The sequence below is a fragment of the Saimiri boliviensis genome, chromosome 9 (assembly GCF_048565385.1).
Source record: "Saimiri boliviensis isolate mSaiBol1 chromosome 9, mSaiBol1.pri, whole genome shotgun sequence".
Taxonomy (NCBI): Eukaryota; Metazoa; Chordata; class Mammalia; order Primates; family Cebidae; genus Saimiri; species Saimiri boliviensis.
The window spans coordinates 13314815-13331884 of NC_133457.1; the positions used below are offsets into that span (position 1 = coordinate 13314815).

General features: G+C 38.0%; 1 protein-coding gene across 1 annotated transcript in view; it reads right to left on the reverse strand.

The window, feature by feature from the left end:
* Positions 1 to 12204, reverse strand: part of CP (ceruloplasmin) — a 48683-nt gene extending 36479 nt beyond the window's left edge. The window contains exons 1-2 of the mRNA XM_039480169.2: positions 12009 to 12204; positions 1161 to 1408 (exon numbers count right to left, since the gene is read on the reverse strand). Of these exons, the coding sequence (XP_039336103.2) occupies positions 1161 to 1408; positions 12009 to 12154 (394 nt within the window). The 5' untranslated portion in view covers positions 12155 to 12204. The remainder of the gene's footprint in view (positions 1 to 1160; positions 1409 to 12008) is intronic.
* Positions 12205 to 17070: the final 4866 nt, after the last annotated feature.

Below are 17070 nucleotides of genomic sequence, written 5' to 3' on the forward strand. Positions count from 1 at the left end.
TAGGAACTCTTTTTTTCTTTTAACAAAACCACGGTACCATTACCATGCCTTTATAATGAATGCTAATTCCCTAATCAGCTATGAAATTATTAAAAAGAAAGGGATGGCAGTCAGCCTTTTATGCCATGAATGTAATTTAACCCTAAACAACAGCAACAAAAAAGTCAACACATTCACCTTCTAAAACAATCTCTTTTAAAAAGACAGCTAATAATCAATCAAATCTAATTTTAAATTATTTTCTCTGCTTGATCATTACAATTTCAGTGAACTGTAGCATGACTCCAGCATTTTTGTTTATGATAACAGCTGTTATTTATTGAGCTGTTACTATGTATTCTCATTGTCTCTATTTTATACATGAGGAAACTGAAGCTGAACTAATTTAAATAATTTGTCCAAGCTCACTCTACCAGTAAAAGGCAAGGCTGGGGCTCAGAACTTGGTCTATTAATTTCAAAGTCACTGCTTTTCATCACTACAAAATACCACCTGTTTCATCATCATTGTTAAGGATTAAGAATGAGATCACAGGCACCAAACCTTATCTTTGCTTTTCAGGTACTATTTTCAAGGCTTCCAAGTCCCATATTCAAATGACTTTTTCAGTTAATTGTGTCTCATTAACTGTGTCTCATTGTGACTTGAATCATTCAGGCACATGTACAACTTGACTGACATGAGAGACTACTTATGCCACCTTGGCTGGGGCAGAGTTTGTCTGAAGTTAGGATGGGAGGTAACAACAGCCATAGTATGTTTACTTCTGGGAACGTCAAAGATAAGGCAGTCCACATCTTGAGTCCTTCTTTCTCTTCCCTCTGAATTTTTGCCTCTTCTAGGCTTTAATGCACATTGTCCATTTCTCTTATTCTGACTATTTGGCCAGAAAGGATTGGGTGCTGGGCAAGAAGCTCCAGCTCTCCCTGACTCTCACTGAGTCCACCTAGAAATCTACCACATTCACACTTTCCATAAACCAGCACAACCAAGAAAAACATGCCATTATTATGTGGCAACAAAGTACCTATTAATAAAACAGTTTAGAGCTAAATGGCAGTTATAGGTCTTATCCAGAAGAGAAGTCTACAATTTTAGAAGCTAAAAGGCTCTTCTACTGACAAGTAGGAGGAAATTCCAGCTACATGAGCTGAACTTACCCTCATGTTCCTTATAGTAAGTGATTCCATGTGAATGAAAGGTGTAGGGCCTAGAGGCAAGGTTTTTTAAGTGTACATAAACTTTATCTCCAGTTTCAGTTTTGATAATAGGACCTAAAAACCCGAGCCAGAGCGGTTTTTCTACGGTCGTCCTAAAGGTTTCATCTGTGTACTGAAGATAAATGGCCTTCTTATATACTTTCCCAATTCTATCTGGGCCGTTTTGAAGATAGATACTGGAATGTTCCCTGCAAAGAAAAAGAAGACAACTCTATCAGAAGCCATCATTTCTAGGGATGACATTATAATTATAATTATAATTTAATGACATTGTAATTAGAGAAATTAATGACCACATCATATTAAGTGTTTGCCTGTTGTAGGGATGCCTCCATATTTGAAGTGGAGAGCTGGCAGTTAGCCCTGTTATTTTAATTATGTGAAGCTTTCCATATCAGGCATATGTCAGACTGTAAAGTCATCATAGAAATATAGTGTGTCTTACTGAAGTATTTTGTCCATGATTTTTATGTTTAAACTCAGAGATATTATGTAATGGAATAGAATATAAAATTAAGCTGAAATATTACGATAAATCAGCTAATTAAGACATTTTTTCACTTATACCTTTCAGCTACTGGAAAAATTTGAGCTTACAATTAATCAATCTTGATATTTGAGACTTCAAAGTATGTGTGTGTGTGTGCGTGTGTGTGTGTGTGTGCGTGTGTATATAAAATTTTTTTCCTTAAAGTAAAATTAATGAAGCTAAATTAATTCTTTTAAATTTCTTTTAACAGCACTAATCAAAGCTAGAGTTATTGATGCATGCAGTGTGTATGGTTTTTAAATTACTTTTGAATTTTAATTATCCCTGGGTTTTTTTAATCCTGCCCTAGTATAAACACTTAACATTGAATGTTTGTATTCTAGTGAATGCCAATTAATAGTTGCTTAAAACTTTCTTTAAAATGTCAGTGAAGTAAAGAGTAACCTGGAAAAGAAAAGATGGAAAGAAAGTAAATTTGGTTTGAACCAATTTCTTGTGTTATCAACCTTAACTGAAGGCTGCGTATAGCTCAGTGGGATCTGTTTGTGGGCAGTATCATGTAGCCATTTGGCAGGACCCACTTAAATTCTGGCCTTTGGCAAGACCCTTCACAACCAAGGTCTCTTCCATTTGAATAAAAACTGCTCATCATCGTGTGTGTGTGTGTGTGTGTGTGTGTGTGTGTGTGTGTGTGTACTTTGCCTCCTTTCTTCTTAGTTATCTTTGATACTTCACTGTTTTCTACTCAACATTTGTGAGGTTTAGTAACCTGACTGAGGAATAAATTTTTTCTTGTTACCTCAGCTCATTGGTAAAAGTGAGATATATGTTTTTTTCCCTTCTTCAAGACAAGAGCAGAGCTTATCCGAGAACTCTGGACTTTCACTGCTACAGAATTTAAAGATGTGGTTTTTCAAAAGGCCTGGTGTTTCTTAAGTTTGAATATGCACAGGAATCTACTGATGAACTTAGTGAAATGCAAATTCCTGGGGCACAACTCCACTGATTCTGATTCTGTGGGTCTGGGGCAGGACTCAGGCATCTGTATTATTAACCAACACACTGGTGTGTTTCAATGAGACAGGCTGCTCTGGGCCCCTGGGTAACCTGTGTTGAAGAGGCTTCAAGGTTGAGGATTAAGAGAGCGGCCCAATCCCAGAGGCAGTGGGATTCCTAATACCATGAGATAGCAAGGTAGAGACCTCTGTTTCCAGGTCACAACTGGTGATGGCAGGACTTTTGCTGGTAGTGGCTATATAGATTAAGCCTGAGTGCTGGAGGCCAGGTAGCATGGCTGGTTGGCAATGGTCCTGGTGGCTGAGTTTGGGCAGAGTGAACAGGTGCTGGAAATAAGAGTCACCATTCTCTGCATTGATCAAGGATTTTCTAGGATGAGTATTTCCTCCTAGTCACTACCATACACCAATACCTGTGGATGCCAATTTTCCTGGATTGTATAAAAATGGATTCCCCGGCCGGGCGCGGTGGCTCAAGCCTGTAATCCCAGCACTTTGGGAGGCCGAGGCGGGTAGATCACGAGGTCAAGAGATCGAGACCATCCTGGTCAACATGGTGAAACCCCGTCTCTACTAAAAATACAAAAAATTAGCTGGGCATGGTGGCACGTGCCTGTAATCCCAGCTACTCAGGAGGCTGAGGCAGGAGAATTGCCTGAACCCAGGAGGCGGAGGTTGCAGTGAGCCGAGATCGCGCCATTGCACTCCAGCCTGGGTAACAAGAGCGAAACTCCGTCTCAAAAAAAAAAAAAAAAAAAAAGGATTCCCAAAGAAGATAAAATTATTCACTAAAAAAATGACTGAGTTTATGTTTCCTTGCCTGTCCACCAACCTGGTGGGAGGGCTAAGCTAGAAGTTAGGAAAATAAAGTGTCACTATCTGCAGCCTATGTGGAGCAGCAAAACCATGGGTATACCCTCATTTTTCCTGTTTGTGTTTATCTTCTAATTGTTTATTACCATTTCCCAATTTGTTAAAGCAAAATAGGAAAAGATTGGGAAGACTAAGAGAGGCTTCATGGGCACAGGTAGGCATGGGAAAAGGGCAAAACACAAGTATGAACTCTGCCTCTAAACCCATAGCAAGGAGTGCACAGAAAGGGTCTTAATAAATATATGCCTTAACAACAGCAAAATTGTTGCATCGAAGACCACCGAGATTAAAAGCAGAGTCATTCACTCCATATGACTGAGAGGAGGTCAACAAGAGTGCTATTTCAGTTAGGTACACAACTGTAGCTGCAAAGACTATAGTACAAAGGTACGATTCCGCTCTGGTCTCACCAGAACCCTGGAACGATCAATCTCACAGAGACTTATCTAAGCCCAGGGTAAATTTTATTAAGGGTCTGGACATACTTTTATTTCCGAGAGATAAATTTGATAATATTTGGAGATTTTTACTCTGTGCTTTACCATGTCCTATTGACACACATCTTACATAGGCCAAAGTTAAAAGTTAGCCCTCAAATTCTTAAAGCTTAATTTAAATAAAATGTGTATTTATATTTTCTGAATGTACATACACTTTGGCATACCTCACATCCTATTTTGATAAGCAGGCTTTGTCAAAATGCTTTTATTGCATTGAAATGCTCCTGTATCAATCATTTCCTAAAATAGGAAGAGCATTGCCATAAACCAATACCAGATAAAGACCAAGACCTACATTGTCTAGGCTTTGTAACTAATTTTGCTAGGCAAAGATGTTTTTGGGGGGTAAGAAGTGCTTTTAAAATTATTAATCTGAAGGTAAAACATATATAGGTGTTTTAACATTTGAAATTCCTTTTATACACATTGCAATATACGAACTTTTTTGCATCTTACCTTTTATCGTGGAAAAAAACTGTCTTAACCAAACTGAAAAATATTTTACACTGTGGGACGCTTTGGGAGAAGTCTGTTTGTTTATGCTTTGTCTCCAAATAAACATTAAAAGGTCATTAGGGACTGTCTATTTAATGTCGACAGCGCAGGTTGGGGACAAAGGGCCAGTTACTGGAAGCTTGCAGGAAGTTTGCCAGTCAGCTAGTCAGCCACAAGAATCTATTATAGCTGTTCTTTGAACCAAATAATTCACATTTAATTGTAGTCCTTCCTGTTGACAATTGTAATATGTTCCTTTCTACTCATTACAGTAGACATAGCTCCCCTCCAGTAATCACATTCCCTCTTTTTAAGCCCCTTATTTTAAAAAAGGGGCTTAAAAAAAAGAAAAGCCGGCTCCTATAATTTCTGGTAGTCTTAGACCCAGAAATGAGTTTTCAATAGTAGGATAATTAATTTTTAATATTGCTTTATTAAGATAGTAATAATACTCTTCACTCCCTTAAATTTAGAATTCACTCAAGTGATCTTGGTTTATGTTTAGACATGGTTCCCAAAACTTGGATATTATGGGTGAAAAATTTCTGGATTTTTGACTTCATTAATTGAGACATAACATATTAGGTTTTTTTTGCTGCATAACAAATTATCACCAAGTAGGTTAAAATAGCACCCATTTACAATCTCACAATTCTATGGGTCAGAATTGTGGCTGGGTTCTCTGCTCCACGGTGTGATTCGGTTCTCTGCTCCAGGCATCACCAAGCTGAAATCAAGCTGGACTGAGTACTTGTTTGAGGCTCTGTGGAGTAATCTGCCTAGCTCATTTGGGTTATTGCCAGAATTCAGTTCAATGGGGTCATAGGATTAAAATCCCTGTTTGCTTGCTGGCTATGGGCCAGGAGCCTCTCCCAGTTTCTTAAGGTCACCTTTATGCTTTCTTAGGTGGCCCCTTTCATCGTCAAGTCAGCTTCAGTGTGTGGAATCTCCAGATAATCTCCTTGACTAAAACATAAACCATTTGAGTGTCTCTTCCTGTTCACAGGTTTTGGAGATTTAGGATAGGATATCTTCTGGGGGCCACTTTAGAAATGCTGCCTACCTTAAACAAAAGTCATAAGGAAAACAATCAAAAATTAACTGGTGCAAGAAGTTGGCAGAGACTCAATCTAGGTATATGTAACACAAATTCGAGTGATTTGACGGTTCTAACTAGCCTTCCTCCACTGGCACAACATGAATGCAGTACTTAGTGATGAATTTTCTTTCGTTTGTGTTCTCAGGAGAAATAGAAACCGTGACAATAAATGGAGCTTGGTAAATGTGAAATGTTAGTCACTTAATTAGCCCTTTCATACAAGCTGTCTTGTGTGAAATGTTTGTACTGCACTAGCTATTGCTTGCTATTATTATTTTATTTTTTTTGAGACAGAATCTTGCTCTGTTGCCCTGCCTAGAATGCACTGGCATGATCTTGACTCATTACAACCTCTGCCTCCCAAATTCAAGTAACTCTTCTGCCTCAGCCTCCCAAGTAACTGGGACTACTGGCTCATGCCACCACGCCGAACTAATATTTTTCTTTTTTTTTTGGAGACGGAATCTCACTCTGTTGCCAGGCTGGAACAGTGGCGTGATCTCTGCTCACTGCAACCTCTGCCTCCATGTTCAAGTGATTCTCCTGCCTCAGCTTCCTAAGTAGCTGGGATTACAGGTGCACACCACCATGACCTACTTTTTTTTTTTTTTTTTTTTTTTTTTTTTTTTTTGTATTTTAGTAGAGATGGAGTTTCACCAAGTTGGCCAGGATGATCTCGATCTCTTGACCTCGTGATCTGCATGCCTCAGCTTCCCAAAGTGCTGGGATTATAGGCACGAGCCACCACACCCAGGCTTATTGCTTGCTATTGTTTTATTTGCAACCTTGGAGAATGAGTCATATAAAGTAAACTTTCAAGAAAATTTTAGCTAGTAATTGTATCTATTTAAGAATCATTAAACAATTCAAAAATCATTATTGAAGGAATGTTAATAAATTGGGAGGCTATTAGGCCAAGTGCCTTGGGTTCCTACCTAAGCAAACCAAAACCCAATTCAATGTAATAAACCATGAAATGAAACTTCTGATCTGTAACTAGAGACTTTATCCATCAGAAGCCATCAACTAACCTCTAACTAGGGAGTCTCCACTTTAACTAGTTTAACATCTATTTCTTAGTCTTTCTTCTGAAATACCTTATAAAAATTTCCTCCTTACCCAGAGGAGCACTGACTGAACTGCTTGTTGTCCTAGGGCACCCAACTGATGTGGCCGAAGGCTTGAATAAACTTGTTAAAATGTCAATATGCCCAAGTTTATCTTCTAATAGGGGTAAAAGGAATGCCTTTAGTGCAAGATTTTTCTTTAAAAATATTTTATTTGCTTCCCTGTTTTTCTAAACAAAGGATATCCTGGAAAAAAGGGCAACTTTTTGATAATAATAGTGAAATGAATACTTATTGAATACTTATTATATCCTGATCACTCAAGATCATAATTATAATAACTATGATTACCACAGGGTGGAATGTTCTTTGTTGGCTAGATTTTGGTCAGGATTTGAGCTGTTATTTCTTCTTGGTCATTGGGCCTGTTTATAGTGACATCTCTCCTGTACCATTTGTTTCGGAAACCTATAATGGAATGCAATCCCAGTAACAATGTAAGAGTTTTGTGATGTCTGTTCTTATGCTTTAAAATTTTTTCACCTATTTCCAGCTTTCTAGAGGTCTTGAGCAAAAAAAGTAATCTGAAGATAACAGAAGTATATAATTTTTGCTATTATATAGTCAATTAATTCAATAAATAATTAATTAATGCCTACTATGGGCCCAGAACATGCTATTGTGTTTACTATTGTTTTTATATGTATGTCATTTATTTTTATTTGAATATATATAACTTAGGATCAGGAATTATATCTTATAAAGTCTTTAACTATTTATTGATGTGTTGAAGTGACAGATAAGGCACTAACCCAAGTAAATGGCAGTACTGAGTATAAGAAAATTATTTTCCACTTCACCCTTTTAGAAATAAAGATTATTGGCATTAATACCAGAGAAATAAACTCTATTTTCCTAGTACCCCCCAAAACCTATACATTTTTCTCTTTTAATATCTGCCAATGTTTTCAGTTGCACTAGCCCTGCATATAATCCTCTAAAGTGACTTTTCTATTTTATTCTGTTGCCTGATTAGTTCTATAGCATGAATCTCTCCACATAGGGAGCAAGAAAAAGTTTTTACAATACAGTCTATGATTTCTTCTATCTTCCTATGCATCTTTTGTTTAATTTAAACTTATTCACAAAATTACAGAGTAAGCAGTCCCACCTAGAGTTTGAACAACTGTAGCATATTGTTGAAGCCAATGGAGATGTTAAAGCCACAAAACAATGACAAAAAGAGAGGTGGACTTTGCAACTAGAAGATGCTCCATTTTTCCTTTTAAGGATCCTTAAGTATCACTATTAAGTATACCTTTAAGTAGCTGATACGGTTTGGTTGTATTCCCATCCAAATCTCACCTTGAATTGTAATAATCCCTACATGTCAAGGGCGGGGCCAGGTGGAGGTAATTGAATCATGGGCTTGGTTTCCCCCATAATGGTCTCATGGTAGTGAATAAGTCTCATGATATCTGATGGTTTTATAAATGAGAGTTCCCCTGCACAAGCGCTCTCTTGCCTGCTGCCATATAAGATGTACCTTTGCCCCTCCTTTGCCTTCTGCCATGATTATGAGGCCTTTCCAGCCATGTGGAACTGTGAGTCCATTAAACCTCTTTGTCTTTAAAAATTACCCAGTCTTGAGTGCGTTTTTATTAGCAGCATAAGAACAGACTAATATAGTAAATTGGTACCTGGAGTGGGAACTACTGTAAACGTACCTGAAAATATGAAAGTAATTTTGGAATTGGATAGCAGGCAGAGGTTGGAATCGTTTGGAGGGCTCAGAAGAAGATAGGAAAATTTGGGAAAGTTTGGAACTTCCTAGAGACTTGGAGGGCACAGAAGACAGGAAGATGTGGGAAAATTTGGAACTTCCTAGAGACGTGTTGAATGGCTTTGACCAAAATGCTGATAGTGATATGGACAATAAAGTCCAGGCTAAGGTGTTCTCAGAGGGAGATGAAGAATTTGTTGGGAACTGGAGCAAAGGTGACTCTTGCTGTGCTTTAGCAAAGAGACTGGCAGCTTTTTGCCCCTGCCCTAGAGATATGTAAAACCTTGAACTTGAGAGAGATGATTTGGGCTATCTGGCAGAAGAAATTTCTAAGTGGCAAAGCATTCATAGAAGTTTGGAAAATTCGCAGCCTGATGATGTGATAGGGAAAAAAAAGAAATATTTTCTGGAGAGAAATTCAAGCTGTCTAAAGAAATTTGCATAAGTAACAAGGAGCAGAATGTTAATCACCAAGACAATGGGGAAAATGTCTCCTGGTCATGTTAGAGACTTTTCAAGGTAACCCCTCCTGTCACAGGCCTGGAGGCTTAAGAGGAAAAAATGGTCTTCTGGGCTGGACCCAGTCACCCCCTGCTCTATGCAGCCTAGGGACTTGGTGCCCTGTGTGCCAGATGCTCCAGCCATGGCTAAAAGGGGCCAAGGTGCAACATGAGCCATAGCTTCAGAGAGTGCAAGCCCCAAGCCATGGCAGTTTCCATGTGGTGTTGAGCCTGTGGGTGCACAGAAGTCAAGAATTAAAGTTTGAGAACCTCCACCTAGATTTCAGAGGATGTATGGAAACACCTGGACGTCCAGGCAGAAGTTTGCTGCCAGGGCAGGGCCCTCATGGAGAACCTCTGCTAGGGCCGTGCAGAATGGAAATGTGAGATTGGAGTCTCCACATAGAATCCCCACTAGGACACTGCCTAGTGGAGCTATGAGAAGAGGGCCACCATCCTCCAGACTTCAGAATGGTAGATCCACTGATAGCTTGCACTGTGCACCTAGAAAAGCCACAGACACTAAGACTACCCCATGAAAGCAGCTGGGAGTGGGGCTGTACTCTGCAAAGCCACAGGGCAGAGCTGCCCAAGGCTCTGGGAGCCCACCTTTTGCATCAGTGTGTCCTGGACATGAGACATGAAGTCCAAGGAGATAATTTTGGAACTTTAAGATTTGACTGCCCCATTGGATTTAGGACTTGCATGGCTATAGCCTCTTTGTTTTGGCCAATTTCTCCAATTTGGAACAGTTGTATTTACCCAATGCCTATACCCCATTGTATCTAGGAAGTAACTAACTTGCTTTTAATTTTACAGGCTCATAGGTGGAAGGGACTTGCCTTGTCTCAGATGAGACTTTGGACTGTGGACTTTTGAGTTAATGCTGAAATGAGTTAAGACTTTAGGGAACTGTTGGGAAAGCATTATTGGTTTTCAAATGTGAGAACATGAAATTTGAGAGGGTCCAGGGGTGGAATGATACGGTTTCTCTGTGTCCCCACCCAAATCTCACCTTGAATTATAATAATCCCCACATATCAAGTGTGGGGCTAGGTGGAAATAATTGAATCATGGAGGCAGTTTCCCCCATCATGTTCTTTTGGTAGTGAGTAAATCTCATGAGACCTGATGGCTTTTTAAAGGGGAGTTCCCCTGCGCAAGCTCTCTCTTGCCTGCTGGAATGTAAGACGTGCCTTTGCTCCTCCTTTGCCTTTTACCATGATTGTGAGGCCTCCCCAGCCATGTGGAACTGTGAATTCATTAAACCTCTTTTTCTTTGTAAATTACCTAGTCTAGGTTATGTCTCTATTAGAAGCATAAAAAGAGACTAATACAGTCACAATGGGGTAAACAAGCTTATACTCATTGTATAGCTTCCCTGGCCCAGACAGGCCATGGGAGTAATAAAAAACAAAGGATATTTCCTCTGCCTCCAGTCATCAAATTCGAAACAAGCTCTTCACTCTTCTACTCCCTGATTTCTGGGATTAAAGATTTTTTTTATTTTTTATTTTTTATTGAAGCATAGTCAGGGCAATGTCTTGCACTTAGTTTATGCCTGATAAAGCTGATCTGATTTTTGACCATAAACAATGGCAGAATAGTGGTGGGTGGGGGCATGGAGAAACATAGTATTTTTATTTTTTTAATGTGTCTTTTTCCTTGGAAATAAAAACCACGTATAATTTATATTATATTTAATCAAGAAAATACTGAATCCATGCAAAATAATGTTTCTGGTGAAGCTGTAAAAATACGTCATATTCCTAAGAAGATAATACCATATTAAAAGCAGGTTAAAAAATAAATAATTGCAAGATATACTAGTTTTACTTACAACCAGTTATCTTCAGGTCAGAAACTTTCCTTACTGTATATTATTAAATTAACAATATAATAATTGGATATTATTATCAGTTACATATTTATTTTTATGGTGAAAAATTTCAACTTTACATAACATTAAAGACAATAGTATATATTCATCAATAAGATCCAAAAATTATAAACTTTGGCATCCTTATTTAGCTATTTTTTAAAAATACAATCTTAGCAGCTAATGGTCATTGGGCTTGTTTGTGTTTTATTTCCACTGAAATACATTTTAATGTAGTGAATATTGATTTTGAATTCCAAGTTCCCATTTGGTGGTTAATGTTTAATTAACATTATTAAAGGTGAAGATCTCAGTATAGATAAACTTCCATAACAAAATACTTCATGGACAAGTAATTTTTTTTTGTTTTTCTGTGCAGTGAATATTGCTTTCAATAGGGGATTTTACAACTAAAATATGAAGACATTTAAGTTACATGGAGGTTTTTGAGGACCATCATAATAAGTGTCTGACATTTCTGTGTGCTTGTGTGCCAAGCATTGTCCTAAGAGCTTTACATGCACCCACTCTTTAAACAACCCTATGAGCTATGCTAATTATCCTCATTTTACAAATTAGAACTCTGAAGCTGTGAAAGGTTAACCTACTTAACTGTCCAAAGTCTCTAAATAAATATCAGGCAGAATCATATTTGCTAAAATTGTATTTTATTTCTATAAGTGATGTTTTTGAAAAATTTTAAAAATTTTTATCTCTATCATGAATAACCATTAAATGGTGTAATAAATGTATCATTTTATACAGTCATTGTTTAAATTAAAGAACTTCTGCATAAACAGACAAAAAGACTGAATCCTAATCAGAGATGCAGTAATGACCGTGGGAGGTAATAAGAGATGAACACAGAACCCCAGGAACAACGGGAAAGAAGCAGGGCAGTTCCCCAAATAAAAAATATACAGGAATATAAGGAGATTGATTTAAGTGTCCTGGGTTCCTGGGTTTCAAACCTACATTTTGCTGTTCCTGCATATAAAAAATTTTAAAAATATTTCAGCTTATTGGATCTATTTTTAAAAAATAATTTTAAATTTTGGTCTGTAAACAATAAAAATAGTGACTTACGTGTCAACAGAAATAAGTTTCTTTTCTCCGTGGTCAGAAGCATAATTCCAAGCCGTTTCAATAATTCCAATGTAATAGTGCTTTTCTTTCGCCCAGGCTGGGGTACTATATAAAAACAAAAAAATGCCGAGTATCAAAATCTTCATTTTTCTTCTCCCTTCTTGGAGCCTGAGAAGCAATGAAGTAAAATCAGGAGCAGGCAATTTTATAAATAAGACTTTCTTCCTTATTTGCTTGATTGACACAATTTAGTGTTGCACAAGAGTAAATTGTTTCATTAAAGCAAATATTTTCCAATTCACTTAAGTTCTTGTAAACCACCAAAAAACCAGTTCTTGGTTGCCAGGCTTCTCTGACTGAAAATAAAAAGTCAACAGTTATTGTTGGAGGCCTTAGTGTGTGCATTACTCTGCATCTTTTTCCATTCATCTTGTAAATTCCAGGAGGGCAGAGAACATGTCTAAATGCTCCCTTTGTTCCTCTGACAATATGCCACAGCACAGTATCCTGCAAACAGCGCACTTCCATTAAATCAGGATAAGGATTATATAAAATGAATCAAAACATGTAGCTTTTTAGTACAGTCATTCTTAATGCAGGGATACATTCTGAGAAATGCGTTGTTAGGCTATTTCATCATTGTGTGACTATTATAGAGTGTCCTTACACAAACCTAGATAATACAGCCTACTATACATTTAGGCTATATGGTATAACCTATTGCTCTTAGCCTACAAACCTGTACAGTATATAACTATGCTGAATACTGTAGGCAATTGTAACACAGTGGTATTTGTGTATCTATACATATATAAACATAGGAAAGGTACAGTAAAAATATGGTGATTATAATCTTATGGGACCACCATCACATACGCAGTTTGTCATTGACCGAAACATTATTATGTGGTACCTGACTATTTCTAAAAGTCTAACAAATGATTAATTGCAGCTTTATGATATGAAACATGATATCTAGCATACAAAATTTAAGTAAACAAAAATAAGAATTTTATTTGGAAGAATTTATCTATTTTATGATCTTGGACCACAACTGCATAAAAACTTTACCAGATCATTCTGTATTGCTATATGCAAATAATTAGCAGAGCCTAGCAGGGGCTGATAATTTTGTTTTAGTCATTAAAGAACCAATCATAACTAAACCTGTCTTCTGAGGCAAAGATTGGTCTTAGTAAATAGAGAGCACACCAGTTTATTATTAGACTGAGATTTGTCTCTTTGAAGTGGACATGAATTTAAGGTGGGAGGCTTCTTATTAAAACCCTGTTTTTAGTTAGGAAGTATGTATCTAAAGGTATGAAGTGGCTTTTTTTAGCTGAAGAAAATCCTAGTAACAGATGACACTTTGTGTTAGCACAATGTTTTTCTCTCAAATATCTCCAAATATTGTGTATTTGCTAAAAAGCCACTTGTTGAAATAGGCTGGTATAGAATAAAGCATCCTTATATTTGAACAATTCATTCATTTAGAAAATAATATCAAACGAGCCTCACTGTGTGCCAAGTTCTGTTCTAGGCACTGGGAATACAGCAATAAATAAAATACCTACCATCATGGAACTTACTTTCTACTTGGGGGAAACTGACAGTATAAAAATGGAAAATGAAATACACAATATTAGTGGTAAGTGTCATGGAGAAAAATAAATCAGAGAAGGAGAATAATGAGTACCAGGGAAAACAGCAGGATGAAGATCAAACTCTGATGCTACCACATGACCTCAATTAAGATGCTTCAGCTCAGCCTCAGTTTCCTCATCCAAAAATCTCGGGTTAGTTGAAATGATCCGCGTTAAGGCAGACAGTGGAGGAGCTTCTCTTACCAGCTGGTAATAACCTTAACTAAATGACCTGATATAGAAAACTGAATCATGGTGCCCGGGATGCTTCAAGGCCTTCTTCTAGGACTGCCTTGAACAATTGTGCACTCATGTCGACTAGGGGACCAGCAAGGGACTAAAATCTTGCCCAGATGCCACTGGCCAAACCCTGTGTCTTGCAAGAAACTGCTTTTCCCCTAATGGTCTACACAGATGGGGTGGGGGGATCTTTCAGCCATTTATTCTCCCCAGGGTATAGGGAAGGGGGACAGTTTTTTTTCTAATTGGTATGAAGCCACTATGTGAACTTGCAACTGTCCCAGCCATTTGCTTTTCATTTTTCACTAAGTGCTCAAACTCAGCTTCAGTCTTGTGGATGGAAGGACAGTGATCAGAGCACAATAACCTTGCCCAAAGTCACTTGTTTCAGCAAATTGTACCAACCAACCACCCAACAAACAAACCTGTTCAAATAGTTGCTGAGGGTTCCAGAATGTCTGCATAGCACACCCCTCATATTGGTGGTGAAATGAAATGGTTTAAACAGTAACACTGTGACCAGTGCCCTTATGAACATTTTATGGTGTAATGCAAGAAAGGTCATGCAGTCCATATGTCTGTTCTGTTTTGTGGTAGTTACTCCTCTCATCAAAAGGCATGTGGCATGTGGCAGGAAGTAGGGAGAATTCTCTGAGCCTCAGGGACTATTTAAGTCAGAGGGAAAAGCCACTGGGAACTAATAAACTCCACCATTGGCAGAGTCATTTTGCACTGCACACCTCATTACAGTGATTTCAGAGGTAGTACTTAAAAATGAACTTTGGGTAATGTTGCAGTTGAGAGTTTTCTGCACTCAAGAAATGCACCACAACAGCACACACTGGGGTAAGACAAGAAGGAGCAGATGAGCCCCACAAGAAGCCTAGGAAACTCAGAGCATTGCAAGAAAGAGAGAAAACTAGACTGCCAAACAGCCTGTCTTCCTAGTTGTGCTTGTCAAAAGGTTTTTACTTCAGAATCCCAGGGTATATCTTCGTTGTAAACAACTAGCATATGTCTAAGTTAACAGCTTAGTAACCTGAATACAGTTACTTAGCAGAAGTTTTAATCATTTTCCACTTTTTTGTTGTTGTTGTCTTAAGGATTTCTGGACTGGGTGGATCTTGTCTGCATTTAGCAATCACAATTCTGGGTCTGAGGATGGCTAACGTCAAGGAAGTAGCCTCCTTTACAGAATATCCCTTCTGTTTATTTCTGTCTAGCAGGATGCAATCACTCTTTACTGAAACTATTCCTGTATGTATCTTCTAGTGTCATTTTTTGTTGACCCATGAGAACTGGCTCCTAACCTCTACTCCATGCCAACGGAATTATCGGGAAACCATCAAGAGCTGTCCTTCAGTTTGTGACAGCAGGAGACTCTAAGTATAAAATAGCAGGTCATTCTGACTATGACCGATCGGTTGGAAAACCATGCTGCTTTCTTTTTCACAGGAAATTGTGTAACTCTGGAATTTTAGAGGTGAGTGAGGTCACGTACAGACTTTGCTAATGAGTACACTGACTTGCCCTAACACAGTGTGAATAGTGCTGATCCTATTCTCCCCTATCAGTCAGGTCATGACTGTTTAGGTAATGATCTCTCAGATAGGTCTTCAGTTATGCCATCATCCCCCTTGGGCTGCCCATTAACAGGTCATGGCCCTACTCATCAGCTCCTGGGATGTAAAGTGGTTCTAGCCAAGAGAAGAGAGAAAGCCCAGACTCTAACATACCAAAAGCCTTAACATACAATCGTACTATGGGAAAGAGGCTTTAAAAAAATGGCATTAGAATTTTGATTAATCCTTCATTCTTGTTCTCTCATTACCTTGACTGTTACAGAAATCAAAGCATATGATTTATCAAAAATGAAATAGAACTACAATAATATAATTACATATTTTTAAAAAGGTTGAAAAACATCTCTTTTTAAAGGAATAACTTAATTGACTACTTTGACTACATAGAACTTTAATGCATGACTTTTTTGAAACGTTCTCCTCCGAAAACACCTCTGGCCCATTTTCTGTTGCTTTGACAGCAGGTGAGGGTTATGTACATTGCATAGCTCTTAACACTCTGATTTATGTCTGGGTCTTAATTTACAAAAGGTGAATTTCCCGTGATTAAATAGTACTATGCAAAAAAAAAAAAAAAAAAAAAAAAAAGAAAATTTACAAAAGGTGACTGAGTGACAATTCTGAGAGGCCAATGCCATTGAGAGAACAGCTTACTGCTACTGATGGCCCCCAGAAGCAGGATACACACCATGCCATAGAAGGCCATGTGAGAAAGCACTGAAGTATCTCCAGGCAGGGCTTCCCAGTCTCTCTGCACTCTGAGAGGCATTTGCCTGGGTTCTGGTTGTCACTTGGTAGATTCCAAAACTTCATTTTGTCAGTTTACTTATAGGTGACTGGGTTTAAAGTGGCTGATTGATTGTAAATAACTTGGAGAATAAATCATTCATTCATAAAGTTAAATAATTCATGTAAAATTAAAGGGTAATGGGCGTAATTTATATTATCGGTCTTTTTTCAATTTACGGGCATTCCCTCTTTGTTTATAGATCTACTCAGAAAATTGTATTATGGAACACAGTTTTCTTTGTAAGTATAGAATTTGAGCAGAAGGGTAGATATTCTCTTTTTACAAATAATGTTTAGTTTTATTTTAAGTTCCAGGTACATGTGCAGGATGTGCAGGTTTGTTACATAGACGAACATGTACCTTGGTGGTTTGTTGTACCTATCAACCCATCATCTAGGTATTAAGCCCAGCGTGCATTAGCTGTTTTTCCCAATGCTCTTCCTTCTCCCTGCCCCACCCTTGTCCCAGCCCCAGTGTGTGGCGTTCTCCTCCCTGTGCCCATGTATTTTCATCGTTCAGCTCCCACTCATAAGTGAGAACATGCAGTGTTTGGTTTTCTGTTCCTGTGTTAGTTTGCTGAGGATGATGGCTTCCAGCTCCATCCATGTCCCTGCAAAGAATGTGATCTCGTTTGCAAAAGGGTAGATACTCTTAAAGCGTATTTCTTTTGTTTTTTTTCTTTGACATTTCAAAACAGTAACAATTTCTCTCTAAATACTGGATACTTATTATTAGAATAAGAGTACCTTCCAACAGCTGTGCAGATGACACATTCCAGGGACATATTCTTAGTCTTTGACTCTCTC